This window comes from Narcine bancroftii, chromosome 2 (genome assembly GCF_036971445.1).
Source record: "Narcine bancroftii isolate sNarBan1 chromosome 2, sNarBan1.hap1, whole genome shotgun sequence".
In the NCBI taxonomy this organism is placed as follows: Eukaryota; Metazoa; Chordata; class Chondrichthyes; order Torpediniformes; family Narcinidae; genus Narcine; species Narcine bancroftii.
Genome location: NC_091470.1, coordinates 116226546 through 116243631, shown reverse-complemented (window position 1 = coordinate 116243631; position 17086 = coordinate 116226546). Strand labels below are relative to the sequence as shown.

Here is a 17086-nt window from a genome sequence, read left to right as displayed (position 1 = left end):
TGGAGAAGCATGGATGTTTATGAATATTTGTGCCCCGAATTATGATGATGAAGCCTTTATGAAGGACATCTTGTTAAAAACAGCAGAGGGGAGACAAAATATATGAGTTGGAGGAGACTTTAATTTCTGCTTGGATCCAATATTAGATAAATCTGCAAGAACAATAATGAGGGTGAAAGCAGCAAAAACCACAAATTCATATATTAAAGATATAAATCTTATTGATGTATGGGGGTGTGATAGAACAGATTCCATCACCAATGTGTAGACAATAGACAATAGGAGCTGGAGTAGGCCATTTGGCCTGTCGGGCCAGCACCGCCATTTTAGATCATGGCTGATCATTACCATCAGTACCCCTTTCCAGCCTTATCCCCATGACCCTTAACTCCGTTACCCACAAGAGTCTTATCTAACTCTCTTTTGAACATAGTCAGCGAATCCGCCTCTACCACCCTCCGTGGCAGAGCATTCCACAGATTCACACTTCTCTGGGTAAAAAAATGCTTTCTCATCTCCATCCTAAAGGGCCTATCCTGTATTCTTAAACTATGCCCTCTAGTCTTCGTCTCCCCCATCATTGGGAACAAGTAATCAGACTTCACCTTGTCTATCCCCCTGATGATTTTGTATACCTCAATCATGTCCCCCCTCATCCTTCTAAACTCCAATGGATACAAGTCCAGTTTTTCTAGCCTTGCTGCATATGACAACCCTGCCATCCCTGGAACTAACCTTGTAAATCTGCGCTGCACACCCTCTATAGCTAGTATGTCCTTCCTCAAGTTTGGAGACCAGAACTGGACACAATACTAGAGGTGGGGTCTCACCAGGGCCCTGTATAACTGCAGAAGGGCGTCTCTGTTCCTATACTCCAATCCCCTCTTTATGAAAGCCAACATTCCATTTGCCTTCTTCACAGCTTTCTGAACCTGCATGCTAGCCTTCAGTGACCGGTAAACAAGTACACCCAGATCCATTTGCACTTCTCCACTCCCTAGCTTGTCTCCATTTAAATAATACTCAGCTTTCCTATTACTTCCCCCAAATTGAATAACCTCACATTTGTTCACATTGAAATTCATCTTCCATTTAGCCGCCCACTCCTCCAGCCTGTCCAAGTCCCTCTGCATTTTCTTTACATCCTCCTCACACCCTACACCGCCACCCAGTTTAGTGTCATCTGCAAATTTGCTCATGTTATTTATAATCCCCTCATCCAAATCATTAACATAAATTACAAACAACTGAGGACCCAACACCGATCCCTGAGGCACTCCACTTGTCACATCCTGCCATTCTGAAAAAGACCCATTTACTCCAACCCTTTGTTTCCTATCTCTTAACCAATTTCCTATCCATGTCAGCACCTTACCTCCAATACCATGCTCCCTGATCTTGCCCACTAGACTCCCGTGCGGTACCTTATCAAAGGCCTTCTGGAAGTCCAAATACACCACATCCACTGGCTCTCCCGAGTCCACCCTCTTTGTCACATCCTCAAAAAATTCCAGAAGGTTAGTCAAGCATGACTTACCCTTAAGGAATCCATGCTGACTAGCCCTTATACTATTATTACTGACTAAGTGTTCTGCTATTTCTCCTTTTATGATGGACTCCAATATCTTCCCCACCACTGATGTCAGGCTAACCGGTCTATAATTTCCCGTTTTCTCCCTCCCTCCTTTCTTAAAAAGCGGCACCACATCAGCCACTCTCCAATCCTCAGGGACCTCCCCGGAATCTATGGAACTTTGGAAAATGTCGACCAGTGCTTCCACAATTTCCATAGCCACCTCTTTAAGTACCCTAGGATGCAGCCCATCAGGCCCTGGGGATTTATCAGCCCTCAGTCCCAACAATTTACTCATAACCTCCTGCTTTTGGATCCGGATATCCATTAGATCCCCTACCTCCCCAGTAAAGTTCCCCAAGTCTCTTGGTACCTCATGACCACTACCCCCTAACTGACTATAACCTATATCCTCCTTGGTGAAGACTATGAACATGGGCAATAGAATATTAAATATGTGGTATGACGAAGATATGATATATTAAAGACTGTAACATGGAAGAAACTTATGTCCTTTGAACAATTAAAACACAAATATGGAGTGGCCAATGGGTTCTTTTTCTATTTTCTCCAGCGGAGATCATTCTTAAGAGAAAGATGGGGACCAATGTGACCCCACTTGAAATGAGTGAAATTGAACTAATGGTTTGGATGTGGAATATACCAATTTATAACAAAAATGTACTATGCTCTCCAGAGTGAAAGAGCAAAATCAGGGTTGCAGAGGTCAAGGGAAAGATGGGAGTTGGACTTGGGTGTGGAGATTTCAGAAGAAGCTGGACAGAACGACATCGATTATAAATGCAAGATGTGGACTGGTTCAGTTATAATATAATTAAGCATTATGTATAGCACAGTATGAGCCCTTGTTGTGCTGACCTACATAAGGCTTAATAATTTTATAAAAGACTGGGAAAGTATAGCCGCACAATTTATAAACATCGTGGGGAAAGTCCTAGCGGCAATAGCGCACAATTTATAAAGACCATGGGAAAGACCGATGGCGGACCTGGTCTCCCAGAATTCCGTGTAGCAGGGATAGGGCTGTATTCACAGAGCACTAATGGACAGGTTTCTCTGCCACTCAAAATTCTGGGACGGCAGAACCGCCATCACTCTCTCCTGCTGCAACTTACCCATGGTCCTTTAGACATTTATAAAGGTTTATATAGGACTAATTGATTTTTTAAATTATTTTATTTTTTCAAAAATTTTACATAATGATATTTTAAATATACAATATATTAAACTTTTTCTCACAAACACAACAAAAATGGTCCCTCCCTCCCTCCTCTCCATACATACAGATCTGTTCACCGGCAGAGCTTACATATATTTTAACTATGTAGAGTACAGTTGGGGAAACTACATTTATATATACAATAGTTACTTTAATACCTTTTTATTACTGTATCTGGGCCCTATGAGGTCCAGGTAGGGCTGCCAGACATTTATAAAAGTGTCATGCTTATTCTTTAAATTATGTGTGATATTTTTCCATAGTTATACAGCTGTTCGTTTCCACAGTCCATCGTGCTACAAGTAGAGGGGAGGGGGACTTCCAAGTGATCGTGATATATTTTTTGCTACCACCAGTGCTATTTTTATAAATGAGACTTTATATTTGGTCAATTTGTCACTTATTTTCATGAAATGACACAATAGCTATTACCCATTAAGGCCACTCCTGTTATCCTGGTTAATTTTTCTGCCACTTCTTGCCAAAATGTCCTCACCTTTCACACACGACCACGTGGGCATGTAGAAAAGTTCCTGTCTCAGTCCCAATCTGAAACACATCTCTGAAATTTCAGCTTCTGATCTGTGTAATTTTTTTTGGAGTAAGATATAATTGGTGTAAAAAAATTATACTGAACCGGTCCATATCTTGCATTTATAATCAATGTTGTACTGTCCTTTCACCAATTTGACCAGCTTCTTTCTGAAATCTCACACCCAAGTCCAACTCTCATCTTTCCCTCGACCTCTGCAACCCTGGTTTTGCTCTTTTACTCTGGAGAGCAGAGTACATTTTTGTTATAAATTTGGGTATATTCCACATCCAAAACGTTCGTTCAGTTTCACCAATTTTAAGCATCTGTTACAACAATGGGTGCATGTTAATGATTGTAACTGACTTAACAATGAATACAATTTCCTATTACCTCATTAATTATGTTCCTATAACTTGGGTGTTCTCACTGTTGTAGTCCACAACTCTATTCTTGGCTCTGTCTTAGGTTGCCTGTTACATTAGCAAAATCCACATCCCTCTCTACTAGTTCTAGCCCTCACTACTCTTTTCCCTACAACATCCCTCGTCTACAGAGCCAACTTTCTTGCTTAAATCTGGATATCATAGAAACTGTCCCCTTGCAGCTGTGACACAATACCCAAAGATTTCCAGCAGCAAGCAGCTGAGATCTCCACAGGCAGCTACCATGAGGAATCACAGAAGAATTAATACAGCCCTCAGGGTGTCTTATCTTTTTTCCCCCCCATAAACGGCAAATTTTCACCACTTTTGGGGGCTTTCTGGTTGATCGTTCAGGTTGCAACTATGCAACTATTCTGTGCAGAAGTGAAAAAGACGTCTAAATCATTTCCAAACATTGTGAACAATCTCTGCTTCAAAACAAAAATAGCCCCATGGTCAGGAACAACAATTACAAATAATGGTCCAGCAAGATCATTTTTCTCAAGTAATTCTGGCAAAATGGGAGATAGGGCATGTAAAGAAACAAAAATGACCTTCAACACATTGCTTCAGCAGTGGCTAAAGGTCGAAATATAAACCAAAATCAGCATGTCATGAGCTGCATTGTTCAAATACCTAATGTTACAGAATCAGTAACATCTCTGTTAAAGCACTTAATAAACTCACCCAGAAACTCAAAAGATGGGGAGTTAAAATCTTCACAAGTTAACCAGCTAAAGCGGAAAGTCTGCAGAGGCTGCAAGGCATATTGACGAAGGACTCAGGCCCAAAACATTAGCCCCTTTCTCTTCTCTTTGGCTTGGCTTCGCGGACGAAGATTTATGGAGGGGGTAAAAGTCCACGTCAGCTGCAGGCTTGTTTGTGGCTGACAAGTCCGATGTGGGACAGGCAGACACAGTTGCAGCGGCTGCAGGGGAAAATTGGTTGGTTGGGGTTGGGTGTTTGGGTGTTCACACTGGCACCTTGACCCAGTGATTGAGGGCCAATCTACTGGTTAAGGGTCCAATGTGAAAGCTCTTTAATCGGCATCCAGGAATCATCAGACCCGAGGCTAATACTACCTATCTGTGTGCTGATTAGCCCAGTGTGAAAGGGACATAAGGTATCCTGGGATAAACTAGTGACACGTTGATTACGTTTTGTGTGAGTGCAGAAACATGAAGGAAACAAAAGATTAAAAGGTAATAATTTGCCAACCTATGTAAATCTCTATAAATGTCTGAAGGACCATGGGAAAGTTGCAGCAGGAGAGAGCGATGGCGGATCCCAGAATTTTGAGTGGCAGAGAAACCTGTCCATTAGTGCTCCATGAATACAGCCCTATCCCTGCTACACAGAATTCTGGGAGACAAGGTCCGCCATCGCTCTTTCCCATGGTCTTTCTTTATAAATTGTGCGCTATTGCCGCTAGGTCTTTCCCACGGTGTTTATAAATTGTGCAGCTATACTTTCCCAGTCTTTTATAAAATTATTAAGGCTTATGTAGGCCAGCACAACAACAGGAGCTCAAGGGCTCATACTGTGCTGTACATAATGGTTAATTATATTATAATTAGGCATCATTAATTTTGTTCAAATAGAAGATCATAATATATTGATTAGGATTTAGGGGAGATCCACCATTGCTTGATGCGTCACTCAGACGTTACCGGTGGAGGAGAGAATCCCCTTACCCCGGGGATGCCTTGTGATGAGTGTGAAAGGACAGAGAATCAGTCAACAGTGGTCCACTGTTAATGCCATAAACGGCTTCCTTAACTGCTTCACTGAACGGCCAGTCTACTGGTTATCCAGGGTGAAAAGGGCTATTGGAAACATGTTTCCTAAAGACGCTTCGTAACCTGCTGAGTTTCTCCAGCACGTTTGTGTTTGCTCAAGTTAACTCGATGATACTGCTCAGAATAGTTTATTGTTGAAGTACTCAAGAATTATGTCTGACATGTACATACAGTCATCTCAGGTGAAACAAGAAAGTCTTCAGATGCTGTGATTGTAGTTGCATGTTGGAGGTTTTTCAGGTCATTACAAACATAGTATTATTAATAGTATTTAAAAAGTGATAGTATTCAAACCCAGATATATTACTTTCATCCCTCTGGAGGGTAATATTGAAAAAAAAAAATCACACACGTAAACCTATAATTTTGTATGCAACTCAAATACTGTTGAACAGGTTCTAAGGAAAGCCACAATTTCTTCATTTATGCAGTAAAACAGCCAATGTAGCTTAACAAAACACATCATGTGACATTGAGTTAACATCTATGTATTTTTGTTCCCCAACAGATGTCAACATAATTCACTGAATGCCTTTCTTACTTTTTTTTATTAAATAGCTTTCACTTACTTGATCACGGTCTCCGGCAAAGCAACAGCTCTTCATGGTGCAGGAATTAAAATAGCCTTGGTTATCAAACTCAAACACAGATTGTGGTGAGTGAATGTCATACAAGACTGGGGGCAAACGACGGCGCAGAGCTAAGAGCTGGGTCCCACTGCTATTGAAGCGAACACTCATCGCACTCTGCATGGGAAGTCTCCCGCCATAACGAAGCAACGAGCTGCAAGAATAAAAATAAAGGGTTACCATAAACTACCCACATGATTTGAGCATCCACCCGTCATTTCAGAGAAATTATGTAGACACACAATACAAATCCATCTGTTTTGCACAAGGAACTGGTATCCCCACAAGGGGAAAAAAAATCAATCCCTATGCTATTTCACAGTCCACAAATAATTTATATAGAAGCCTAAATTGAAGTTCCCATCTTTTGGTACATGTGGTAAAATTAATTCTAATTCAGGAATGTAGTACTCTAGCTAGGACTAATGAATCTTAAATACCAAACAAATCCAGACCACACCTGGATTCAATCAAAGGATTCAGTATTTAGTGTAGGAGAATCCTAATGTCAGATTTCATTATTTTGTGTGTCAAAACTATTAATGTTCTACTTTTGTAGTCCATTATCATTTGTTTTCTTTGACATGAACCAAAAACTATTTACAGGACACAAATAATCTTTCAAATGAGAATTATTAAATGAAACTTTATTATTATTATATTATTATTAATACTGGCTAAAAATACAAAAAGTTACATACATAGAAACATAGAAGATAGGAGCAGGAGTAGGTCATTCGACCCTTCGAGCCTTCTCCGCCATTCAACGAGATCATGGCTGATCTTAAAGTTCAGTACCCCGTCCCCGCTTTCTCTCCGTAACCTTTAATACCCTTATACTGAAGAAATAGATCTAATTCCTTCTTAAATTATAATTGCTAGAAAAATTAATTCTCCTTAAGTTCTACATTTCTTACATTGCAGTACAATATACAGTAAAAAAAAACATCCCAGGTATCTAGAACAAGCAACCAGCAAAAAATAAAATCAAAGAAAATTAATAAAAATTATTAAAATAAATAAGAATAAAATAACAAGTAAAAAATACACAAGTTTAAAATGGTAAAAGTAAATGTTCCTTGAAGCAACACAAACTTTTGGTGAAGATGGGAGCAAATATTCAGCCAAAGGAGTGCTTTAGCCATGCTTTGCTCGGAGAAGCTACTTGAATAAAGTTGTGTGAAACAGCAAAGGCGTTGCTCAGGATAAAGAGCTGGTTGATGCCGCTCACCGTTGGGGTGACTCTCTTATGTGTCTCTTTACCCCTTCTTAGTAAGGGTTACCCCAGTCAGAGGCTTTAACTGTAAAATTGACTGGGGGGGGGTGGTATAATTATCTTGTAATTAAGCAATGTAAGACTAAGTCTCAAGTAACTGGAAAGTACATTTATCTGGCTTCTACAAATTCCCATAGGTGCCGGATACCAGGGATTTTACTGTACTAACTATTCTACTCAGGGAACTTGATGTTTGAAAATTGTCTTGACACAAGGTTATTTTGGTGAATGCTACAGATTGTAAACTATATTAAAATCCATCAAACTGGCAACATAAATCATAGACATGACCTGCATGAGCAATGCACAAAAAAAAAGTGTCTTCTGATTTTCATCAAGAGTCATTGAAAATAAAGGAGAGGGGAGAAAAGGGAAGAATAGAAACATGAGATGTGTTTATTTGTAAAAACACAAAAGTATTGGAGGAACTCAGCAGGTCTTGCAGTGTCCATTGGAGGTAAAGATATATGAGCACCAAATGAAGTAATTGACCCCTGCAGATTCATAAGTGAAGTGTTGCTTCACTTGGAAAGACAGCTTTGGCTCCGACTGATGGTGAGGAAGGAGAAGTGGGCCCAAGCGGTCACAGAGGTTGGTGACAAGGGGCAACTAGTGGGGAGTAATGGACAAGAGAGTTATGTAGGGAGCGGTACCTGCAGAGAGAAGATGTGCCTGGCGATGGGATCATGTGGTAGGTGGCGGAAATGGCAGAGGATGATCCTGGATGCAGAGGCTGGCAGGGTGGTAGTGAGAACACATGGTTGCACATGGGGGCGGGGGTGGAAGGGCAAATGGAGGATATGCAGGTGAGGGCCAAGTTGATGTGTTTATTTGGTCGGTTTCATCAAATACACAATGCAATGATATCTACCAACCAATTAACTCGCAATTAGAAAGCTTAATGCTCAATTTCTGAGCAGAATTTAAATTTTTAAGGAAGAGCTACAAGGACCCAGTTGAAATGTGGTCTAATCTTTATTGTCTAGTTAACTTCTCTTTCCACAGAAACTGCTGTTTAGTTCATTTGTACAATTACACAGTTGCACATTTAGATGGTCAACTATATTTTGTTCAAGAATAAACACAAGATGACTAACAAGACAAGAAAAGTTAGAAACAAGAAAGCTAGTATGAAAACATTCATAAATGCGAGTAGAGGAATAAACCCTTTCAGTTTATGCCTCAAACTTACATTTTTCAAAAGTCACTGTAAATGTGTGAAAAAGAAAAAGTGTATATCATGGCTATTGTGATTTATGGTGTGAAAAATAAAAAATTTCAAAAAAAAACTTACATTTTTCTTTCCTCTTGTTGAAGGTTTTACTGATCATTTTATCGCTCTACCAACAATTTCCAAATGCCCAAACAACCATTTTAAAATCTGTGATGTTTTCTGTGTCTAAAGCAAAAATATGCTTAACATGCAAATTTAGGAAAGGCCAATTTCAATATCAGTAATCTGGCATCACTGACAGAGAGCAGCTACTTGAGGGTAAACCTATACCCAACAAATGGGAATTTTTTAAAAAAAATGAAGCCGTGAGCATTAAGATCCTTCTTGCCCTCCTAGTTTCTTTATAAAGTAACTCTTTCTACTCCTGAAGAAGCTCAGACACTTTTAGTTCTCCACACCTACCAATTGTTTGCTTCCTTTTTATCTTTTTTGCCACCTTTTATCCAAATTAGTGAAGGGGAAGGGTGACCAATCCAGGATTGAAAAAGAGTAAGGGCAGGGAGCACTAAAAATAACAGAGGCCTTCCAGGCATGTAGAGAATACTTTAAAAAAAAATTAGAAGAGCAAAAAGGGGGGAAAATCACAAGTATCACTGGCGGATAAAAGCAAGGCAAATGCAAAGGCAATTTGCTACTATATTATGAGCAAGATGGTGGCCAAGGAAAGAGTGGGTCACATTAGGGAACAAGGGGGACAAGCTGCATAGAGCCAGGGGTATGAGTAAGATCTTAAATGAATACTTTACAGCAGTGGTTTTCAAACTGCCCTTTAAACTCACATTTCACCTTAAGCAATCCTTATGCCATAGGTGCTCTGCACTTAGTAAGGTATGTGAGTGGAAAGAAAAAGTTTGAAAACCTCTGGTTTAATTGCCCTTAATTGACTCATTATGGACATGGCTTCATGAGCCAATGACAATTTTCCTCAAAGTATTTCAGAAACAATTGTGTCTGGAGCAGTGCATCTCAACCTTCCCTTCCCACTCACACCCCACTTTAAACAATCCCTTACGAATCACAGAGCACTTATGGCAATAGGGATTGCTTAAAGTGGAATGGGTTAGGGTTAACCACAATTGGAAAGCCAGGGATTAATAGGGGATACTCAGTATGGATTTGTTGGCCAAAAATCCTAATTTGCTTTGTTTTCTGAAAACTAACCAATAGCAATGGAATTAATATAATTCACATGGACTTTAGAAAGGCCTTATACCAGTGTCAGTGGTACTGATGGCTTCAAACAATAAAAAACCCTAATTCAAGGTTTCGTAAACAAAAACAACGTGTTCAGGCCTTTTTCAATTGAGACTAGCTTCCAAATACTGAAGCCCTTTATCAGTTCAGGCGTTTATACAAGTTATAATGGAGATGGATGCAAAATATTACACACTATGGAGAAGCAGGACATGTTCACATTCTTCAGAATTTTACAATGTGGTTATGACAAAGGCTAACAACTTTGAACCAAGATTAGGTCCTTTTTGCATAAAAATAAATGTACACCAGTAAATTTTGGGAAAGACAATCTTGAACAATTGTTAGAGTCTTTAATATTTAACAAGAACTGCTGGAAGAACTCAGCAGGTCAGCCAGCATCCACGGTCAGTCAACGTTTTGGTCTAGATCCTCTATCAAAAGACAAAGGAAGGAATGATATTACATAAAAGCTAGAGGAGGGACCAGAGGTGATAGGACAGAAGGGTTGAAAGGTGGAGAAACAGGTAGAGGGAGAAACCATTAGGGAGGAGAGAATAATTAGAGATGTGGGAATACCTAATTTTTTTTTTATTTTTTTTTAAACAGGAGTAGGTAAAGAAAAGATGGAAACAGTGAAATGGATGGAGATGGAGGTTACTCAAATTAGAAAAATTAATGTTCATATCATTAGGTTCAAGGCTGTCCAAGATGAATAAAACATGATAACCCCTCAAGTTTATGTTGGCTTCACCCTGGCCATGAATGAGGCCAAGGACAGATATGTCACTGTAGGAAGGGTTGTGGAGTTGAAATGGTTGGCTCCTGGAAGTTCAAGTTTAGACCCACAAACAGAAAGCAGGTGAAACAGTCATCCAACCGACATTTGGTCTCACCAATGTAGAGGAAGCCACACCATGCACCCCAAATATAGGATATTAGGTTGGGTGTAAAGCTCTGCCTCAACCCAAAGGTTTGTTTGTGGCCCTGGATGGAGGTGAGATAGGAGCTGTAGGGACAAGTTCTTTGACTAACCATTTCTACCCTTGGATGCTGTGTGACCTACTGAGTTCCTCCAGCAGTTTTTCATCTGCTCAAAATTACAGCATCTGCTCTTTTTTGTGTTCCTCTAATATTTAAACTGGGTTTTATTCTTTCCTTTATAAGAATGATTTGTGCCCACTTTCATACAAATACATTTTTGAGTTGAGATTTGAAGCCCTCACGTAGCCCTATATTTTATGTTGTTCTAACAATACTATTTTGGAAACTTTCAGTCAGAAAGGTGGAATGGAGGGAAATAAAGGCAAAAGTGCTAAAAGGTGGAAACATTGATCTACTATTTTCCAAAACCACTCTGGTCAGTTGCCTGAAGTAGATGGAGATAACTGGATTTCAATCAGGCACTGAATGTGGTGATTAAATATCCAAGCCTTCAGCAACACTGCAAGTTAATTAATTAACCCCTTTAACACTCACTGTATTCTCTTTCATCTCATTTGTTTGCCAACTACAATCCATTGAAAGGTGTCTTGATGCTAGATAATGGCCAAACATATCTAACTATCACAAAATATTCCAAATAAAGTATAGAATTCAGACAGTGCTCTACTATGCTGTCAGACTATTTCAAAGCACCAGACATAATTGGCCACGAGTACCATGGCAGCTGCTGGAAACAAATGCATCTTACAAAATATAAAATACCCAGAATACAAATTACACATATTCTAATGCCATCAGTCAAAATGCAACCAATATTTCACTCTCCCAAACAAAAAAAATGACAGTAACGACTTGGTGCATAAATCAAGATTAAAATGGGAATTAGATTTAAATACTCAAATAAGTGAAAAGGATTGGATAGATTTTGTGTAAGAATAATATGACTAAACTAATATATGTAAGATATAGGTTGGTTCAATATAACTTTATACATCAGTTATGTTTGACTCCATAAAAATTAAATAGATTAAATCCTGCTGTTTCAGATTTATGTTTTAGATCTATGGTTTTCAACCTTTTTTGCCCTAGGCCCCACTTTAATTTTTCAAAAGAACGTACAGCCCACCATTAGTGGAGAAAAGTTATATATTCAAAAGAAGTTTTAATTAAATCATTTACTGCAAGTGTATTTCAATGGAATTAAGGTGGGGAATACTCTGGAACATGTACTTCATATTCAACTACTACTTCAATATGTCAACCATCTTAAACACACATTCAACAATTCTCGAGACTTCAGTGGGAACCTTGCCCCTGACGCTGGCTGAAGAATTTTTTGATTCGAGGATTAATTTTGTTAGTTTCAACCTTAAATCTCCACATTGTGTAATTTCCAGTCGGTTTCTCTTATCTTGAAGCAAATCACTAACAGCCCTGAAGCCACATTCTACTAAATAAGACAATGGAAAATGTATCAATAGTTCCCTTGCAAAAGTACTCAAGTTTGGGCATTTCTTTTCGATCTCGTTAAAAACAGCCCCATCATGCTTCCTTTCACTTGAACAGAGTTTTCACAAATTCATCAGGTTACAACTCAGATAACTCCTCTTGGTATTGCAATGAAACTTCAGATAAGTCCACCAGCAATTGCTGAGTTAACCAAGAGGGAAACTGCATTGCCTTTAAATCACAAAATCTATCATTGAAGTCAGTAACCAACATTTTCAAATGGTCAACAATGACGTTTGTAGCAGCATTCGTTACCTCACACTTATTCAACCAATAGAACGGACTGAAATTTCTTGCAGAAATATTCCTTTGGCATAATTCTAGTAGTGTCATGAATCCAAATATCTTTGTTTTTGCATCCACGAGCATCATATTTGCTACTTGGAGTTGCTTGTTCAATGTATTTAGTTTCTAAAAAATGTCCGTCAAGTATCTCACATAAGCTTTGCCATCTGTTGTTATCATTTCAGGTTTATCCTTCAAAAACTCACTGAGGAGATCAAACCTTTTGAAGCAATTTCCCTTTGACAACCACCTTACTTCAGTGTGAAGCAATAATCTCACATTTTTATCGACATAAAACTGCTTTAAAAACATTCATATTTGGCATTAGCTTTGATGGCATTGATACACTGGATCACAGAATGCAGCATCTCGTGTAGAACGGGAAACTTTCTTGGCAACTAAGTTTTCAATGCACAACCAACATGTTTGAATTTTCATCCTTCATTAATTTTAAATATTCTGTTTTTTTTACCCATCATAGCAGGTGTACCATCTGCAGCACAAGATACAATGTTTCCTTTTGGTATTTCATTTTCATCTATATAATTTTTGAGGTTGCTGTAGATAGTTTCTAATAATTTACAAAACATCTCTTCTTGAAACTCTTCCTGATCAATACATCTCGTGTATGCCAATAACAGAGCCTCACTGTCCTGTATGGTAGATTCATCTATTTGTATTGAGAACTTTCGTGATTTCAACTTCTCAATAAGCTGTTTTTCAATATCTGTCATCTATTCTGTTGCACTATTACTTGGTGGCGTTGCTCAGACATCTTTTTCATCCTTTTGCAGAACTGTTTTGAGAAACAATGATACTGCAGGTATAATCAGTTCCTCCCCAATCGTATAATTCTTCCCATGTTTTGCTACCAGCAGAGAAATGTCAGGGCTGTAGTTTGTGCAGCGAATAATGAAGGGATTTTTGATATATTTTCAAACTTATCTTTCAGTGATTTAAAATATTCCAATTGTGAATTGACATGATTAGGATGCTTTACCCTCAAATGAGCTTCAAGTCAGCCTGCTTTCACTGATTCATTTGTCAAAGTCTGTTGGCATATTAGGCAAAAAGATGCACATTCTTCTTGTACAGCAGGTATAAAACCCAAACTTCAATAACTCCACTGAATATTGACTAGCCCTTTGCTTGTTTGGTCTGCTCATTTTGAAAACACAACAGCGCAAGCTCCCTGAAACAGACTAATACAACAGCGCGAGCTCCCTGAAACAGACTAATCAATATTTTATTATGTCTAACAATTGAAAAATGTAATAAAAATTATGATCGAATCAAAGGAAGAATACGGACCCTAAAAAAAGGAAAAAAAAAACACTAACGCAGTTTCCAACATTTTTTTCTTGCAAAGAGCTCATCAAAATTGCGCTAGCCTTCTGCTTTACTTTCCGGGGTCCCTTTTTTCCCAATTTTCCCATCCCCCTCAAGCTGGCATCTGGGGACCCCCCCCCCATCAATATGCTAGTGCACAAAAATACATACAGATCTTACTACAGATGGGTACAGATGGAGACATGATTGTTGAGACAATTTGAAATCCTTGTCGCTAATGATATAATTTGGAATGGATGATAATAAGACCCAACAAAAAAAAATGTTAACCAAGGATAACAACAGTTAAAATAAGAGAAACATCAGAAGAGCAAAGACACCTGTTATGAAAATAAAAAATGGTTTTACTTGGAGCTTCTCAGAATTGTGTGGAACTGACAGTGTTGCCAAGTCTTTCACACGGACATAACGGGTTTATTTTTTCAAGCCAACTTTTTAATTACTTCCCAAGATATTCCTACACCCCACTAAAATATTCTAAGCCCCACACCCAACCAAAATATTCCCACGCCCTTCCTTAAGAATCTATGCTTTAGATGTAGATCTGAGGTTGGAACCTTTTTTTCATTCAACTTGGCCATGTCCTAAAGTTAGACAATTTTGCTTAAGAGTAGGTAGATTTTAGGACGAAATACTGGGGTCAAATTCCCACAGGACCTGGTATTATTTTTAATGAGTAATATTAAGGTTAAAAGGCCAAAACTAAATTTAAATATCATCAAATTGAATTTGTGTTAATTTGCTTTAGCAGCTGCTAGGAAATGTATAGCAATATCATGGAAGTCGGAAATAGATTTAGGCATGGAAAGATGGCATGTAGAACTTTGTAGTTGTATACCATTAGAGAAAATTACTTATAATTTATGAGATAAATATCATATTTTTTTGGTTTGGTTACCTCTTGGTAACCTGCAATAGATTTTTCTCCAGAAATGTTTTATTTCTTCCTTTTTCCAGTTTTTTTATTCCCTTTTTCCTCCTTTTCTTTTTTCTTTTTTTTGGGGGTGGGTTGAGGGGGATAGGAGTATATTAGCAAATGCAATAATTTTTTCAAAATAGTTTACAAGTGAATGTAAATATATTGTGGTTTAACATTTATAGATAAAATATTAAAAAAAGACAGTAATGACTTTAAAATGGATCTAAACTCTTAGTTAAATTATTCCTTCCTAAACCATGATTCAAGCTGCACATTAACAAGAGAAACCATACATCAGCAACAATAATACATGTTTGTTGTGTCATTTCCTGTTTAGGTCAGAATGTTTAAGTAGCCTTTTCAATTGTTTATGCATAGAATATGATCATTTTTAGCAAGAGAGATCCAATTTCTTTTATTCATCAAAAAACAGAGAACAATTTCCAAGTAGCTCTCATTTATCAATCCCCACTCCCATCACGAAACATGCATCTTCAGGCATATCAACTAATAAATAGAGCAGTCACCAAATTTCCCCTCTTCTCAATTATTCCCAAGACATCCCTGATGCATCAATTTCTCATCATGAACAGAAAAGATGGTCTAAAGTCCCAGGACTCCACGCTTCTCAAACTCAATTGTTTAATGCTGATAAGAATTTATAACAAGAAAACATACCAGCTCAACATATACACACACATCTCTGAACACCAACTATTAAATTTGAGGAAGGAATTTAATACATCAGCAATTCAAAAAGCAAAATAGTAATTGTTCATAGTTATTTAGAGACAAGGCATCTGAATGTTACTATTAACACTTTCTCCAGTTCTGCACTGCATTATCTATTACCATTTTGTTAAAATAGAAATACTAGCACTTGTCATCCATGAGCTAGCTCCATGAACCACTTTTCAAAACCTTGATGCTGTGGACAAGACATTTATTGCCCATCTATCAAATTATGATGAGACTTTCTTGAAAGGTTATCTTATAAATGTTCTTCCATGATACTGACAAGAAGGGAGTCCCAGTATCATCAGCCATTACGCACTGATGACACAGGAAATTAATATTTAGGATGGTTGATGGGTTGCTTATCAAATAGACTTCTTGTTCTGGATGGCACTGGATTTCTTGAGAAGTTACATCATTCCAGGCAGGTTATAAGAATTCTAACAGAATTCTGACTTGTAGGGGCATCAGGAAAGCTAACATTATTGAATGTTAAGGAGAGGTGGAAATGGTAAGGTACTTTCACATGGCCTCCAACTTCCAAATTCAAGTTTATTATTACATGAAGTTAGATGCATCATAGAATTTGTTTTGAGAGCCATCCAGCGAGACATACCATACGTGGTACAGCAAGAAAGAGGTGGGGCAAAATTGCAGAATTAGAAAGAGATTCTGTGACTGCAGTGAAAACACGCAAGTGCTGGAGGAATTCAGGATGTCTGGCAATGACCAGAGATAAAGATATATAACCGATGTTTTGGGCCTGAGCCTTCTTCAAGATACAAGTAAAAAGCAGACAGGTGCCTGAATTGAAAGGCTGAGAAGAAGGAAAGAAAAGGAAGGACCACAGACTAACAAACAAATTGAACATGGATAGGACAGGACAGGAGGTGCAAAGATAACACAGTGAGATTCATTCAGGGTTCTGAGAATGGTAGGAAAGAAACTGTCCTTGAATGTGGTGGTGCATGATCTGACACTTGATGGGAGGTGGTTGAAAATAGTGTCACCAGGGTGAAATTAATCCCCCACATAGCAGTTAGTGCAATACTGTTACAGCGCCAGCAATTGGGACTAGGGTTTGAATCCCACACTGTCTGTAAGGATTTTTTACGTTCTCCCCGTATCTGTTTTCCCAGGAGACTCCAGTTTCTTCCCATCATCCAAAACGTACCAACAATTTGTAGGTCAATTGGGTGTAATTGGGCGGCACAGGCTCACGGGCTGAGAGGGCCTGTTACCATGCCATATGTCTAAATTTTTTTAAAAATGTTGACTGTTTTTCAAAGGTAGTGGGAGTTATAGGAAGAGGGGCAAGGAGTGTGTGTGATAGCCTGAAACATGAATCTCACAACTCTGCAGTTTTCATCCCACACGGTAATGCACACCGACAGGATGCTTTCAACAAAGCACCAGAAGTTGTTAAGGGACACAGGTGACA

At 38.5% G+C, this 17086-nt stretch overlaps 1 protein-coding gene across 2 annotated transcripts in view; it reads right to left on the bottom strand.

Moving 5' to 3' along the window:
• dcaf5 (ddb1 and cul4 associated factor 5) overlaps nucleotides 1–17086 on the bottom strand; it is a 159990-nt gene that overhangs the window by 87659 nt on the left and 55245 nt on the right. For both annotated transcript variants that reach the window (XM_069918089.1, XM_069918090.1), the window contains exon 6: nucleotides 6139–6352. In XM_069918089.1, the coding sequence (XP_069774190.1) occupies nucleotides 6139–6352 (214 nt within the window). The remainder of the gene's footprint in view (nucleotides 1–6138; nucleotides 6353–17086) is intronic.